The sequence below is a fragment of the Kryptolebias marmoratus genome, linkage group LG5, assembly GCF_001649575.2.
Source record: "Kryptolebias marmoratus isolate JLee-2015 linkage group LG5, ASM164957v2, whole genome shotgun sequence".
NCBI lineage: Eukaryota > Metazoa > Chordata > Actinopteri > Cyprinodontiformes > Rivulidae > Kryptolebias > Kryptolebias marmoratus.
Window position 1 is genome coordinate 12965915 of NC_051434.1, and position 17000 is coordinate 12982914.

At 39.8% G+C, this 17000-nt stretch overlaps 2 protein-coding genes across 3 annotated transcripts; one reads left to right on the forward strand and one right to left on the reverse strand.

The window, feature by feature from the left end:
• Window positions 1–11198: 11198 nt before the first annotated feature.
• Window positions 11199–14127, reverse strand: tfpi2 (tissue factor pathway inhibitor 2). 2 transcript variants are annotated; one of them, XM_017422399.3, is made up of 5 exons: window positions 13969–14127; window positions 13632–13802; window positions 12116–12295; window positions 11846–12019; window positions 11199–11510 (listed from the first exon to the last, which is right to left on the reverse strand). In XM_017422399.3, the coding sequence occupies exons 1-5, from the start codon at window positions 14051–14053 to the stop codon at window positions 11428–11430; spliced, it is 693 nt and encodes a 230-aa protein (XP_017277888.1). In that variant the 5' UTR covers window positions 14054–14127; the 3' UTR covers window positions 11199–11427. The 2 variants fall into 2 exon arrangements, with proteins under 2 accessions (XP_017277888.1, XP_017277879.1); XM_017422390.3 differs by having other exon boundaries at window positions 13632–13805.
• A 1977-nt stretch (window positions 14128–16104) lies between these two features.
• Window positions 16105–16967, forward strand: gngt1 (guanine nucleotide binding protein (G protein), gamma transducing activity polypeptide 1). Its single transcript, XM_017422377.2, has 3 exons — window positions 16105–16199; window positions 16328–16426; window positions 16558–16967. Exons 2-3 carry the CDS (start codon window positions 16331–16333, stop codon window positions 16681–16683), a joined length of 222 nt encoding a protein of 73 aa, XP_017277866.1. The 5' UTR covers window positions 16105–16199; window positions 16328–16330; the 3' UTR covers window positions 16684–16967.
• Window positions 16968–17000: the final 33 nt, after the last annotated feature.

The following is a 17000-nucleotide window of genomic DNA, read 5'->3' on the forward strand; positions in this document are numbered from 1 at the left end:
TTCATCCGAAACAACTTGCGCTGGGACATTTTCAACTTAAATATCTGGATAACCCAACCATGGATTTCTGAATGTGTGTTGGTCAGACTTTGGACTGACCAGCGGGGAATTTAAGACCAATTGGGCACAAAGAAATGAAGGATTGCTGCAGTACTGTGTATATATTTGTTTTTGTATTTATTTTGGATTTGATGTATGGCTGTTTTGTATTGTTTACTTTAATTTTGTCTAATACATGGTATTGAAAACAAAACGGTTATTTTGTGTCGTTCTATTGATTACTGACAACGGCTCCAGTAAACGAATTCTAGTCTTCTGATTTTCTTCCATCTAGTCCTTTTACACTTTAAATAGTGTTACAATAGCAAATCAAAAAGTCTGACAGAAACAGTACAGGCAAGTAGTAATAAGTTGTTTCAATAAGTATTGTCATCCTTAATAAAACAGGATGGTGGCTGTTATTATGTCATTGTTTAATAGGGTTATTAGTAAATTTGAATGCTTAATAAATGGGGTCACAAGCCTTTTAATTGATATTTTGAGTCAGAAGCCAAAAAACTTTTAAACGGTTTTAGAGCACAAAAGTTAACTACTTGTTTCCTTCCATCCAAATAACCAATTAACTCTTAATTAGTCATTATTAGGCATATTGAAATTTTTTTTCAAACTGGTTTTCATTTATAAAGAAATGTTCATAAACAAAACACACACTGACATTTAATTGTTTATTGTACATTAACAACAAACTAGTTAACTTGTAATTTGTGCTCCCAGATATGTTTTACATTTAAAGCTTGAGAATCCCTTTGAGCACCATGGGCTCTATTTTATGACACTAACTTATTTGATCGTTTTAATATTTGGCTCTGTTGTGAGTTAAATAGAGGTTAGATTGAGGGTGTCTCCATGTTGACATGAACGCAGGGTAACTAGTCCAAGAGCGAGACCAAAACCAGACGCAGAGACAACAGCTGAAGGTAAATGCAATTTATTTACAGGTGTCCAATGTATATACAGTGCGACAGGTTCGTGGAATGATCTGTGAAGTAAGAGGAACAGGGTGAGTCTCGGGTACCAATCCTAGTATCAGCCTAGCACTGCACGATGGCTTGTTAATGTTCTTTTGTCCTTACAGATTCAGGAGGTGTCCAGCAGCGTGGAGGAGATGACGGAGGTGTTAGGTGATCCAGAGGTCGACAAGCCAGTATCCTGTCCAGGTGAGTATCCGTAATGGTCGTAGTCCCGTAGCGTGGCAAAGAACCTGAAGTCAAGGTGCACAAAAGACGTAATCAATAAACAACCACTTTAGGTTAGAAACTATGGCTGAGAATCTAACCCAGGAGGTTCGATGCTCCAGCGAAGGTCTGGTCTCAGCTGGAGGCTTAAGTACTGGCAGTTTTCATTAACTGGATCTGGATCACCTGTGAAAAGAAGGGCTGAAGGAGCCACCCCAACTCCAGATCCCTACACATGTTGGAATAAAATGTTCTGCTTTCCTTGCTGAGCGGCTGGATTCTCCTGAAAGATCTCAATCCAGACAGAAAACCATCAAACGCTTGACCACTGACCTCTATCGGAGGGTTTCAGATGGGACTTTCAATCCCAGGGGCTACTGTCCACCGTCTGGTTTTGTGTTATCTGTCTTTTCATTTGATTTGTTTCCTATGACCCTGCCAGCCAGGTGTCTTTTACGAATTGTTTCTGTGAAGAATTTCTAAGATATAAAACCTCTGGAGCCGTAGTTTTTTGGCCTACAAGAAAATGCAACTTTGATTTATTTTATATTTTAAATTAAAGGTTTTTTGTTATATAAAGGGTTGGTGTGACAGAAGAGGGTGAGATGGAGGCAGATGATCTGCTTTGGCGACCCTTTAAGAGAGCAGCAGAAAGAAGGAGATCATAAAAAAGTTCAATTCTCGCAGGAGACAGATGTGTTCAAGTTAAAGATGAGTGAAAAAGAAGCGGCTTTAATCTTGACTTAAACATCTGAGCTTCAAAAAAGCTCCCAGCGGTTCATTCCACCATCACCTCTCCAACCTCTCAGTCCAGACCTGATCAGAGAAACTATACGATTTTTGCCTGAAACATTAAACAAATTTTAGTTTTCTCTTTGTTTGGATAAGTATTTTTATTTACTGTTTTGGTGTCACTTTGGTCAGGATTAGAGAACAACAAGTCCTTCAGACACAGCTAAAAACTAATATCTGAGGGTAAATAAATCCAACTGCTGAGAGACATAACATCTCCAAATAATTTAATTTCATTATTGTAATTCAACAAATCAATTTTTTATGGTTACTTAATGGTTCTAAATTGAATAACATTGTTTTGCACCTGACTGCTGGGGATAGGCACCAGCTCCCCGCGACCCGGAATGGAGAAGCGGCTAAAGAAAATGGATGGATGTTTTGCACCTCTCTATACTTGGTATTAAACTTGTATTTCCATATTTATATTACAATGAAGCAAACAAAGAGCAGTCTCCAACTTCTGTCCAAGGGAATATATACATTTTCATTTAAATTTAAATGAATAAATATATAAAAAAAGGACAAATATAGAAGTTGTTGAAGTGAGTAGCAACGACCTTCTGTGCTCGTTGTAGAAGCCTCCCACTGAGGGCGTCCCGTTGGTTCACCATATTCTGCACAGGTTCGCAGATTGAGTGCAGTCCTTTTATTCAGCAGATTGTGCACAGGCTTCTACCTTTATTTCTGTGGTTTTTCCACATCATTATTCTCACATTATGGGCATTTTGTTTCTCTAAGCTTGTTTGTGCCAATTGATTTGCATTGTATTTACTGTAATTTAAACCTGCATCTAATTTGGCTTGCTTAGGTTTATCACTTCAAATACCTGGTAAAGTTCTGTCCAAAAATGAGTCATTTTGTGTGTTTTGTTAAATCTGTATTCCTCTTGTCTTTTATTACAAACTATAATTTATTCAATTTGATCTCATTTTGCTCTTTTTAAGCCTCTGGGCACATTGTTGGCTCTATAGTTTGTCTATACTTAAATAATGAGGATCTGGAATCAAAGCTACCTGGTTACCAATACTAATTATTCATGGTAACTAGGTCAGGGATCTGCTACCTGCAGCTGTGGGGCGACATGTGGCTCTTAAGTCCCTCTCCTGTGTTTCTTTGAAGCTTTGACAAAAACATTCAAATATTTCTGTTCATAAAAGGCTGGTTTTAGCAGCTTTTTCTGTCCAGTTTTATGCAAATATGTGAACAAATGTCAACAATATATTAGAGATCTTTCATTTTTAACTGTAATAAGCAATTGTTTTTAATGTAGTAATGTTAAAACACTATTTTTGTTTGGAGCATGTTTGTGGCTCTGGATAAGTTTTATTTAGCGAGTGAAAGAGCAGAAATGGTTTTATATCGCCACTCAAATGAGAGAAAAAATAGTCAGGGTTTTCAAAGTGCTGTTTTGCAATGAGGTGTTTTAAAAAAAACTCAAAATCACTGTGAATGCAAAACACCTACCAAACAGCGACTCTCCTTATCAAAGCTATTTTAAATTTATTTTATTTTTTATAAACCTGGCATTTTCATAGCTGCTGATGTATAAAACAGAAAACGGCCCTGAAACCAGCTCCACTGGGAGTGCCTAAAATAGAAAAAAGTATTTCCACGCCGTTATCTCCTCGTTCAACCGCTTTCTCTTCACGGGCGACTTAATTACAGCCCGGCCAGCTGTTTTCCTGCACTTCCTGTCATCACACATTTGACACTCATCTCTCTTCATATCGCCCACGTTTATGTTTTGCACAGAGAACTTAAGCGGCAGCGGACATGTAGCTGCATATTTATAACCCATTTAAAAAGACACAATGAGCTTTCTAGAGCTGCAATCTGGAAACAAACGGTGCTGCCATTACACCAGGAGTAAAAGGTAGGACATCCATCTGGGAGGAGGAGAGGAGTAGACAAACACAATCTACTTGGGAATGTTTGTAATCTTCCAACCCTGAGAGAGAAAAGAAAAAAATTCCCCATTGTCAGCTACATTTTTACATGCATGTCTGCACATGTGCATGCAGTGGATGGATCCTAACAGTGCTAAGGACCAGAAAACTGGAACTGAGACATCTCAATGGAAAGAAGCTTGTCAGTGAATTGTTTGACCCTGTGATGTCCTTTATTTCTTATCATAAAGAGAACAAAACACCATATTCTTACAAGAAATCTCTCCTGACAGGATGTCCCCCTTTTTTGCCTTTTCTACATTTGAAGTAGCGCCGGTGATCGTGTTCCTGTTAGAGGACACTTCTATGAAATCGCCTCAGAGAATCCCCTCATTATGGTCGGTTGTGTTGACAATGGACATTGGAGGGTGAATAAGGTAAAATGGAGCCTGTTTTGGTGTGCCGTGAACCGAGGCCATGTGGGTTTGGTGCCAGAATATGGTTAAAAATTAATCAGTCGTCGCTGCATGAGAGGATGCCAGTTTCTGTAATCGTTTCCTGGAAAACGACGGCGGGAGCAGGGACACTGCGGGGGAGTAAGTCTGAATATTCTGCGCAACAAGAGCAACACACACACATAAAAAGGGTTTGATCCACTCAGCCTTCTGAAACGGCGACACTTAAATGAGCCATCCAGAGTTTCTGTCACAGTCTGTGAATCCTGGGTGGATTTTTCTGTGGCTTCGTCTCCGTTTTCAGCCTGTTTCCATTGCCCGTCTTCCTGCTCTCGCCTCACACCTGGTTTGTGTTTGTCTTTAGTTCATCAGTATAAATAGTCCCAGATTTTACTTATTCTCTGCCAGGTCTTTCCCACTGATGCCCTGCGTTATCTTGCTGTCATTGAGGGGTTTTTATCGTCAAAAATGACTGTATGTAACTCAGCCAATTTGTCAAATATTGAGCTAAAGGCTTGTGTGGTAGTAGCTGAGAGTCATTCCCGAGAACTGACGAAATGTTTGCTTCAAACTTTGGCAGGCAAGGCAGGGGGCGATTCGCATTTCCCTGTCCTTGAAAAGTTCCCTTGAAAAAAGTAAAATTTTCATGCTGAAGCAGACTGCAGAGAGAAAACCTTGACTGGCTCAGATGAAAGGTGATGTTGATTTTTTTTTTACTTTCAACTCCCAGATTTGTCAGGTTTGACCCGATCCCTTTAGTTTCTGCAGCTCAAGGATAAACCCCGAACCCCGGTGCTTTAGACTGAGCCCGTTCATGCCGTTAACGCCAATGTTCTTATGGTAAATATATATCTAATGACTATTTGTATGTGAGTGTTTTGTTTCACTCATCCCGCCTCAAAACGTAATTACGCCGTGACACTTCACACAACAACAAGCACCCATTGTGTCTCTGGATAGGCAGGAACCAGGGGCTGAATCGCTGGAGTTGAAGGATGAGTGCGCTGCTGCTACAACTATGAAACTATGATGTTTTTTAACATCTTCGCAATGAGGACAAGGTGGTGTTCAAAAACTGGGACAAACAAAAAAACATAAATGATTAAAAGTTGTGTTTTTAGTTGATTTAATGATGCAGAAATAAAAATCTGCGCCCGACATGACAGCTGGACTTTGCTCATACAAAAACATATAAAATACATGGCAAATTAAAAAAAAAAATGTTATCACCATTTTTATTTGACCTGATGTATTTCATTTTGTGGTTTTAGGTAGACACGATCTGAACAGAAGATACATATAATAGATACAAGGAATAAAAGTTAGTAAAAGCCACTCAGCTGTTCTACAGCGTAAATTTCTGATACAAATGGCAGAAAAAACACTTGCAATAGTTATATATTTATGACAAAACCTGCTGCGAAACTAAAGGGCGCACATAATGTTAATAATGTTTGCAGCTTGTTTCTAGTGCCACCAAGTGGTTAAAAATCCAGGAATGTGTAATGTAAAGTTTGTAATCAGTTTTAATTTCTTCACTCTTTGGACTGGTTCAGTGTTGATCACAATGTTCATGGAGCAGAAGGACATTTTTGGGTTATTTTGATTGTTTGCCTCTTTGTTTGTCAGCAAAACTGTACAAAACCTATCTGGGCGTAAGGTCATAAAACTTGTAGAAAGAAATTATTCCAGTTTGGTTCGGTTTCTTAAAGTTTAAAAGTGAAGAACTGAACATTGATTCTGCCGTAAGAGGACAAACACACTCTGAATGCTCTTTTAAATTTTCTAGTTTCTTTATGTTTCTTTAGACATTCAACGACATTTTAACATAAGCAACAATTAATTTAAGGATACGGACCTTGTTAGCTAACTGATCAGGTTTGTTTTAAGACTAACACAGAACCGTGCATTTATTTTTGAAAGCAAGTGCGTCCATTTCTGTTTGCCGCTTCCTGACTGAGTGATCTATATTCAAAATTTACAAAATGCAGAGTTGAAACACCAATTTTGCCCAAAAGTGTTTCAGCCTCAGCATTTTAGACACATCAGCGCTTCCCAAAGTTGGGGTCGTGCCCCCACAAGGGTGGGGTCATAGGAAAATCTACATAAATACCTTTAAAAGTGATTGCCAGAAGCTTATTTGTCTTTTACTGGTACAAAAAGATAAAACCATAAATGGATAAAAAATAGATAAAATATTGGAAGATGAAGCCCTTTGTTAAGTGGCCTATTAGTAATGCTTGTGTAGTTAACCAGCATTAGGTGGGGGTCACAGGTTTTTGCAATTTTTTACTTTTGTGGGTGAAAAGCTGAAACATATGGGAACCACTTTTCTCAACTGTGTTAAATTAGCGCAACAAAATGTCAAACTTGTTAAAAAAGGGAACAAGCAGAAGAAAGTGATGGCCAGTAGCTAAGATACTGAATAAATGCTCAATTGGCTTGCCGTACCGCCTGCTACTTAACCCATTTCTTTGCATCTCTCCTTCCAGTTAACAAGATTTGCAGTGGCTGTGATGCTGTGATAAGCCTTTGACGTCACGTGACCTTTGATGCTCAGATAAAACCCAGAAATCGTAAATAAATGATAAGTCTGTTCATTTAATGGCCTCCTTCCCGCCCGGTGTTCACAGTAATTGAGAAACACCTCGTTTAAACGTGTCGCTTCTATTCTTAAACGCATCACCTGAATGTGTCTTTTGTTATTAGATTATTCAGCAAGCTTCTCAGTGACAAATAGCTTCTTCCAGTTTGCCGCTCAGCCTGCTTGTTTAGGGAATTTGCAACTCTCCTGTCCAACCCTCACGCCGGCATCTGGCTGGTCAGCTTTTCTTAATGTAATATGTATTTTTTTAAAAAACATTAGGGAGCAAATTCAATTCTGCCAATGCGCTGAGGTGCTGAGTCTGCAGAGAACTGCTGCGCGGGAGCTCAATTTAAAGTCTTTGACCTCTGGGAAGGTGGTAATTGAAGCACGCAGGCGAGGAGGAAGATGAGGCACCTGGCCTGATAGAAATCTTTATTTTTATTTCTTTTAGCTCTGTTCAAATGTGCCAGAGAAGAGCGAGGGAAAAAAAAAATCTTTATTTGACTTGAGTGAGGAAAAAAAAAAGGTGTCTGTATTTATTTGTTCAGCTGAAATCCCTTTTAATCGACTCAGCCTTGATGAGAACAGATTTTGGCACAATTGCAGGAGACTGGAAGAGGTAGGTTTATCTTCAGCAGTGACTCATCTGCTGCTAAAGAGCTGCCATTCACAAACAACAAGTCTGTTTGTTACCATAAAGACCTGCAGACAAAGACTGAAAACCAATTAGAATCATCTTTAACTTTTGCTACAGGTCAGAAGCCCTCTTTTACAAAAGAAAACTATAAGGTCTGTGATGTAGACGGCACCAATTAGTATTCTAGCTCAAAAGCTAATTGCTGCACCCCTGGTCGCCCACAGCAGGATAAACAGCACTCCAATAGCATCAGAGCCACATAGACCTTGTTTGCATGCATGTGCACACACAACTCTCCTCCATCTTTTGTTTTTTCCTGCTGGCGCGTCTCTAGGATTCACTTTATAGATTGTACCTGCAAAACCCAAAAGACTCAGAAGTGTGGAGTTCTCTGATTTGTTTAAGCACACAGCAGCTACAGACGGACAGTAAAGAACAGCCCAGAATCTCATCACTTCAGTGTGTGTGTGTGTGTGGGGGGGGCGCTGAGACATTCCACTTCATGGCCGAGGCTGATGGATGTCGGGGGAAACTCTGATGCCCCGTCTGGAGCGGCTGACTTGTTTTGTCTACATTTTTAACAGACCAAGCTGGCAGCAAAGAAATGGTGGCTCTAAAAATAGAAGTTTTTGGATGCAGCGGGCGACTCCTGGGGTTCGGTTTCTGCTTCCAGGTGGTTGCTTGGTAATAGAAAACTAGCACAACTGCTGTCTGGAAACCCCTTACAATGATTAATTTCTGTGCAGGTAAAGTAATTTCAGTGGTAATTTATTAAACACTTTATTTTTGTAGATAAATGGTTGGAATTTAGTGAAATAGTAAATAAAACAACAGAAAATCAACACCCGGTAGGACTTATTTTGGTTCAATTACAACTTTAACAAATCTGTATCAGTCCATTGAGGAAGTTGCTTTGCCTGGTGATGGCAGCATCATAAAACATTCCATATTCGTGGTTTTGATGTAACACTTGACCAAACAGCTTTTTATTACAGAAAATCTACAACATGACTTATTTTCTGTATGGTGTTTGCACGTTCTCCTTTCTCCAGGTACTCTGGTTTCCTCCCCCAGACCAAAAAACATGCATGTTGGGTTAATTAGTGATTGTAAACTTGCCCAAGGTGTGAGTGTGTGCTTGCATGTGTCCCTGCCCAGTGTCCAATGTGTCCAATGTGTCCAATGTGTCCACTTCTTGCTCGTTGACTGAGATATGCACCAACTCTTCCACAATCCTGAAAACGGGATTAATCAAGAAAAAGGATGGAAGGTCGGATTATAAGTGGAAGCCTATGTAAAGCTATGAGAACATTAAAACTTTTTTTTTAAAAGCTGTAATCGAATAATATAATGAATGAGTCAACAGTTGTGGTGAGAAATGGGTTGCTCCAATTCTGTGATAGCTGTTATGTGTAGATTATTGGTTTAAAACTCACAAAAGATATGTTTGTTTGCAACTAAATGTTGCTTATATATTGATTTTACATTAAAAGATAAATACTTTTTTCTGTAACCCAAAATAGGAGAGACAGTCCAGTTTCCGTTTTTTATGGTTGTTGTTTGTAAATCTACCACCAGGGGACGCTTAAGATATTTACCCCTATAATAACCCACATTAACTTCCATGAAGCACTTTAAATGCTTTATAATAAACACACGGGTTTAATGGTGATTTAAAGTAATCAACATTATTACTGTCTGGAAAAAGATGGTAAAAAGAATTACATATAAACACTTTTGAAAGAAGAACCAATATGACAAAACAAAACTATTTGCCTATCTGCTGTTTGCAGCCAATAAAATCCACTGACGGGTAAAAAATCAGTTTATTCTGATTAAAATGTTCCCCAGTTAGTCTGATTATCTGATTTAAGAAACCATCTGAATGTTATAAGTTGCTTAAAACAACTTCACTTCTATGTCCTACAAGAAAGGCTTGAAGAGATTAGAAAATTCTCTCTTTTGCCCTTACTTGTCTTTTAATAAGGGTTTATTTGCCACTTAGGCTGTTTTTATTGCCCTCTGCCAAAGGCTAAGGCGGAGCAGTAATGTTTTGCTTGTGCGTGTGTGTGGGTTGGTGTGTGTGGGAGGGTGTTCATTTTGTGCAATAACTGTTGGCATCAACCCTATTGATCTGTTAGCAAAATATATCATTGACCAATGAACGGATCTTAATGAAACTCTCATAAACTAATCGCTGGATGACCATCTACCATTGATTAACTTTTAGAGTTAATCCAATTTAAGATGGCCGCTTCAGCTAATCAACATTTGCCAACAAAAAATGGTTATAATTTAGTCAGTTTGAGAGATATTGAGCAACACTTTGGTGTGGTAGTAGCTGAGACTGATCACCGACACATAGTCCAAGTGCTCTGTATTGCGCAGCATCTTTGCTTAAAAGTTGGGCATTAACTGTTAGAGACGACACTGTTCTGTTAGCAAAATATCTCTTAAACCACTGGAGGGATTTTAGTGAAACTCTCAGAATGTAATCACTGCCTGCACATCTACAAGTCATTCGCGTTTGGAGTCAAGCTACTTCAAGATGGCCACCACAGCTAATCGACATTAGCTAACACAAAAATGGCTATAACTTAGCCAATTCTGCTGATATTGAGCTAAAGATTTAATGTGGTAGTAGCTGAGAGTCTTCTGTATGATATGCTTTGAGCACTAACACATCTTACAAGATCTCTTGTTCTTCCCTCACCTGTTCCTCTGTGAGCAGCAGAGAGGGAACAAAGATGATGCAGCCTTCGAGAAGCTGCATCAGAATGACAGACTCTCATACGACTCTCTCACAGATGACTTAGCTTCGGCTCTTTAAGGCCCAGTCGGCTGTTTTCCTTTGCTATTTTTAGCCGAGCCCGAAGGGTGAGTGGTTTCTTTAGATATCGCCCATAAATATTTATTGTTTGAAAGCCCTTCAGACGCTCTCGTCTGAGGAATGGAACAAAGCAAAGTTCCCAATTTTTTCTGATATTTTGAAGGGTCCATTTGAGACAACTGAAGTGGTGCCAACCAGAAAGGGAATAGAAACTTTTAAAAAAAAACAACTCTTAAATGAATGCGCTTGGTTGAAAATTTGTGCCTTTTTTTGTTTCTCCCTGCATAAATGCATTCAGCTTTGGGCTTGTTATTGTGTATTCATTCCGTGATTGCATTATAATTGCTAAAACGTTACCGGCTGATAATTTCCGAGAGCTCATTATGCACATTTTAGGAGACCCGCAGTTTCTTGCCGCCTAAATATGCAGGAACATTTGAATGAACCGGCGACATTCGGCCGCTCTGCGACTGTTCGTGATCCAAGGCTGTGCAGCGGCAGCAGAGACGGGCCGGAGTGCTTCAGAAAGTATCACCTGATAAGGAATGAGACAGCCACATTAGGAAGGAAAGGAGGAGCAGCCTGCAGATAAAGTGAAAGTGATGAAGAGTAAGTGAAAAAAACAGCCGAGCCTGTTTTTTGCTCTCTTTTTGTTTTTAAATAAAAAAGACATTTTGTGTTCATTTGCATGCATGACAGCGGCTTCGACTCCAGGTACCACACAGTGCAATGCTTCACTTAAAAAGCAGCGTCAAAACAAAGAAAAGGCAGAATTCATTCACAAAACCTGTATATTTTATTATAAAAAATGAAGCTGATTAAATAAAAAGGCCTCTGGTACAGTGCATTACTTACACAAAACATACGCTTCATACAGAAAGTATCAAAAGACAAAATTGGGAGCATTGCAGTCGTGTCCAAACAAAGACGACCTTGTCACTCGTTGGCGTTAACGAACACGTTAATTCCCCGTGGAGGGCTTGTCCATGCGAGAACTTCAGTCTACGCCTGCAGGAACGTGATGGCTTTGTGTCTGTTTCGTCTCGGACGACGAATTTTCCTCTGAGTCGTGTGCTGTTTCTTTCCTAGAACAATAGAAAAAAAAAGAAAGTGCAGAGACTGGTTAGATTAGCTCACATCTGCAAGTGACGGCGGACTTTTTCAGCTTTTTACAGGATTAATCTGTCAGGGACAGATTCCGTCTGGCGTCCTCTGGGTTAAGCGATAACAATTGGCTGCAGGGTTTAGTTTTGGAGGCCATGCAGATAGCTCGTTCAGATGCCGAGCATTTTTTTTCTGCGTTTCAAAGGTCTGCCGCTGAAATTATCTGCTCCGATTTGATCCGAGCCTGATCCGGGAGGCTGCTATCTCAAACCGCGTGCAGACAGGAAGACGCCCACCACACGCACGGCCCTCTCACCTTTGACGCACACGTCCGTGCAGCTCTGCCGCGACACGAAGTTGTTGTTGCTCCCGCCGCAGCCCGTGTAGACGAACTCCTCACACTTCTTGGTGGCTGTGTTGTAGTAATACCGAGTGATGGAGGCCGAGCACTTCCCTTTGTCCAGAGGGTCCAGACAGAGAATGGGAACAGCTGCAAACAAAAACAAAAAGAGAAAGCAAGACAGTGTTCAGCCTGGTTGACTGAAATCTTCAGAGGGAGCAACATTTCTTCCAGGTTTCTACTAACTTTTCTGTGGGCTGCAGTACTCCCTGCAGGAGGCGAGGTCTTGAAAGCGGTTGGAGTTCCCCCCGCAACCCCCATAAGAAAAGGGCTCACACTGCATGGTGGTCATGTTGAAGAAGTAACGGGGCAAAAGGGCCCGGCAGTGTCCTTCCTCTTTAGGAAACCTGCAGATTTGGGGGATTTCTGTGAAGAAGAGTGGAATAAATGTAAAAAAACAAATGAGCACGTAATTTAACACATTTCATCAGGTTCTGCTGCTAAAGACTTTAAAGGAACGGTTTGGCCTTATTATTAATAATAAAAAATGTGAAATAATGCTATTTTACCCATTGTAGATAGCTTCTGGAGCAACCTAAGTTTGGAAACATAGAGTTTATGTCTGACAGGACTGATGAGCTAACGGCTAGTTTGGAAGTGGATTGAAGCCTTCATAACTGAAGGCAGGAAGAGAAGACTTGTAACTTCGGGTCAATTTGATCCGAAGGCCACAGGAGAGTTAAAAACAGCTCCAGTCTCCAAAGTTTCATTGCAGTTCATACAAACAGTATTTTAAAAGGCTTTACACCTACAGTTTTGAACCACATGGTTATTTACTGCAGTGGTTCTCAAACCTTTCAGCTTCTGACCCCCAAAATAAAAAAAACAAATGTCCTTGATTTAATGACACAAACACTGCTAAAAATAGCTTAAACAGATATTATAGTACTTTTTTTTTCATTTATGACTGTTGTTATTATTTTTGTAACATTTTTAGTTCAAATGTGCCAGAAGGAATTATTTTTCAAAGCTTGTTTGATTTCAGATCATCCCAGGAGCCTCAGCTTGGTGTTTTGTGACCCACAGTGGGGTCCCGACCCTGAATCAGCCATTGTTAGCTTGTCAATAAAGTAAACTTCCAAAGTGGATTGTCTTCAAACGACTCTAATCTTCAAAATTTGCATGATCCTTGGGCGCTACCAGTTAGGTATTGCTGCTGTTTACACCTGCAAGTAACCATAAATCTTAACGTAAATAACTCTGTGTGTGAAACTGACAACAGTGGAAAGATTTCTAAATTAGCGTTTGCATAACTTGGAGTGAAATTTTTGAAGTTTGGAGCTGTTTGAAGACGGCAGCTGTCCACTTTGGTCTACAACTAAGATATTAAACATTTATAACTTCTACCCACAGAAACCCACTTCTACTTAACTAAAGTAGTCCTTTAACCTAGTGGGTCCCAAACTTTTCAGCTTCCGACCCATAAAATAGTAGTGACAAAGATGTGTAACCAAATTTATTGCTGGTTTGAGTGCACAAAAAATGCTAATAACCCTAATAAATACGACCATAATGACAATACAAACAGCATTAACATCAATTTATGACTGGTATTATGCCCAAAAATGTACCATAATTATTTTTTAAAAGTAAACTGGTATCTGGTACCTAAGGACCCCTGCTTGGTGTTGGATGACTTTGGGGACCAGGCTCGTGTAGCTTTTAAATGTCACGGCCATTTCAAACATTACATTTTACTTACTTGGGATTCTGAAGCACGTCTTCTGGCACTCGGGGTAACTCTTGAAGTTGTTGGCGTTTCCCAGGCAGCCCCCGTAGGAGAAGACCTCGCACTTCTGGGTGATGGTATTGTAGAAAAAGCGCTCCATATCTGCCCTGCACGGTCCGTCGTCCACTTGGAGAAGGCATGCTTCTGCTTGAATAATAATAATAATAATAATAATAAAAAGCCATTAGTGAATGCAGAAACTCTGGCTAAACGCAGCCCCACAACAGGAATAAGTCACATCAATGTGTTTAAGAACTTTAAAGAGATTTCGGCCAAACGTGGAGGGTTTGGAGGCAGCTGGAGAGGTTACCTTTACGCGTGAGCGCCGCGCTGCTGCTGCCAAACGACGAGAGGACTGTAAACAGCGCTAATAATATTAGTAGGTCGAGCTCCATTGTGTGAGTTTGTGTGGCTCTTTTTCCGCTCTGTCCGTGCCGACGAAACCTCAGCCACTTCCAGCTTTATAAAGAGGAAGAAATTCCCAGGAAAGAGGAGGAGGGGGGAATTCAGATTGAGGGGCGTGGATGCGCTGACTCATCTCCATATCACAGTTCGAGCAGATTATCTGTGACATCAGGGTTTTCACTTAGTAAGATTCACACACCACTAATATTTGCGCATGAGGGAGAGTTAATGGTGTGACTAAGTGTATGTTCATGTATAATAATTAAAAAAAATCACATTCTCTCTGCCTGAGTGGAGTTAAACAGCCTTCAGCTGCTGGTGATGGTAGTGATCTAATAACCTTCTAGCATTTTTCTTTCTTTTTTTTACAGAACCAGTTATTTCTCTAAGGAACAGGAACCTTGGAACATATTAAACCAAATTCCCAGCATGCACCTGTCTGACTGGAACTGACCTCTCTCATACGCTTTCTCGTCATTTCCGGTGATTTTGTTTTGTTTAGTAACTGCAGGCAACTCCAACTTTTTTATTATTATTATTTATTTTTATCTTTTTCAAAGGAAACACTATGAGTTCCCAAAGAGATAGGTCAGATCATTTGATGTGGATGTGTCTGTAGATTTTCTTAAGAAATTGTCAAGGGTGCCAAATCAGCTCCTTCTCAAATCCCAACATCATTTTGTAATAATTAAAACTTAGAAAAAAATTACTACAATTTGATAAATAGACTGTCAAAGATATGTAAAGAGACCCGAGAGCAAAAGAAATGTTAAAGCTGCTGTCAGGGGCTTATCAGGGTCACCACGGTAACCACACACACCTGTGTCTGTCACTCCCTGACAGCATCAAGAGAGGCAGGCAGAGACAGACTGAAAATGAGGCTCAAACAAACAGCAGCTGTGTGAAAACTGCATGTCAGAAATTAAATAATTTTCAGCAGCAGAAGAGTCTAATCATCACACATGAGATTCGACAAAATCCCAATAATCTTCATTATTTTTTTCTCTCTGTTCATCGTGAATTTGGTCTATGTTGTACGACGTACTGCTACCGAAAATCGTAGCACACTATTCCTGATGGAGCCACAAGCTATCTAATTAAAAAGACAAGCTGCAGTTTAATTTAAAAAATAAAATAGGTTTAAAATAAATTAAATTTTGACTGGATTGACGACTATAAATCTGAGCAGTGACTTAAAACAACTCTAATCTCAAACATCTTGTAGAGGTTCAGGCAAATGTTATTTTATAAACCATTACAATGTTAACAATTCGGCATTAGTTGGTTATTCACATTGACCTCTGGTTATTTGTGAGCACAAATAGCTGCAGCATTGTGGCACATCTGGCAGGAATATCCTAAAATTTCTTATAGAAATAAATGTGTCATACATAAAGGTTTATAAATTAGCATTTGCACGAATTGCTCTGAAATCCTCAAGAATGGAGTTGTTTCAGGATGGCAGCAATCCACTTCAACCTCAGTTCCGCTTGAGCTAAACATGAACTCATCCATCAAGTCAGAATTAAACTCATTTTCTCCAAATTGGGGCTGTTCAAAGAGCCGTCTGCTACAGATAAGATAGTAATTGTTCATAACATTTCCACAGAACCCCTCTTCTAACGATCTGAAGGTTCCTATAGCGTTAACCTGCAACATTACCTGAAAAGTTCACAGTTTAAACAGATTTATTTTGCCTTCACATGTCCTGAAAAACTGCCATGCAGTCATGTTTAGACCAAGGACGCGTCTCCACCTTGACAGGTAGAGGCTAAATACGGATTAACCGTCTTATCAGAATGATCCGATACATAAAGAGCAGCCCTTTAACCTATAGTCAACTGAAGGGAAGCACACATAAAGTAAATAAACTTCTGAATTAGGACTGTAAAATGCAATAAATACATTCTTTAAACAATAAAAATAAATCAATTTAACCACGCACCTGCGTGAGCCACACTCTCTTTTAGATGGCAAACTTGAGCCACTGGCATTATCATTCAACGGGGCCTTCATTAAATCAGATTAGCAGATTAGAATTGTCGGTGCAGATTACTTTATAACCCAGATTGAGGGAGAGGAGAGGGACTCTTCAGCAGGACTTTGGTGAGGAAGCACTGATACCCTTGAGCATTTGTAAGTACATTCCTGTTCTCTTATTCAAGAGTGACTGAACAGTATTTTAAATATTTCAAGATCATCTATTTGTCATGTTGACTTGAGAGCAAAAAAATACATTTTGAATGTTTCTTTGACTTGGACAGAAAATGCCCGTCATAAATGTGGACGATCTGACGGACAAGGACAAGGCTGTAATGGAAGTGAATCAACTCAAAGTTGAAATCAAGCTCGAGAGGTGGTTGGTAAGTTCTGTGCGCTGAGACAAAAAACACTTTTATTCTTTTATTTTGAAAGATACACAAATGTCCAAATACCTTCATGAGAGTTTCTAGGACTGAGCTGTGTTTCAACACGTCTCGCCTGGTCGTTTTAGACGTCTAAATGCTGCGAGGAAATCAAGGAATACATTCAGGCCAGAGAGGACGAGGACACCCTCGTCAAAGGCATATCAGAGGAGAAGAACCCCTTCAAGGAGAAAGGCGGCTGTGTTGTCTGCTAAAATGGACCTCAGGAGCTTTTCGTGTTCCAGATTAGCACCCAAGGACATTCTCCCCTCCGCACTGGATTTGCAGATTGAGAAGACTAGAAGAACACAAGGAAGAAAGATTTCGTAAAACTGCACCAGCCCCTGTGTAAATAAAGCCCTATCTTTCAGACAGATTTGTAGCCTTATGGTTTTATTCACTGAAAAGACGCAGTAAAGAGTTTCACTTGGCAAAAGATATAAGAAGGCTTTTCTGTCATGGTGGTATAACCTGAGTAAAATATGTTTCATACACTGAAGCATGTCTCTGTCATTCTCTTGGGCCTGCTACA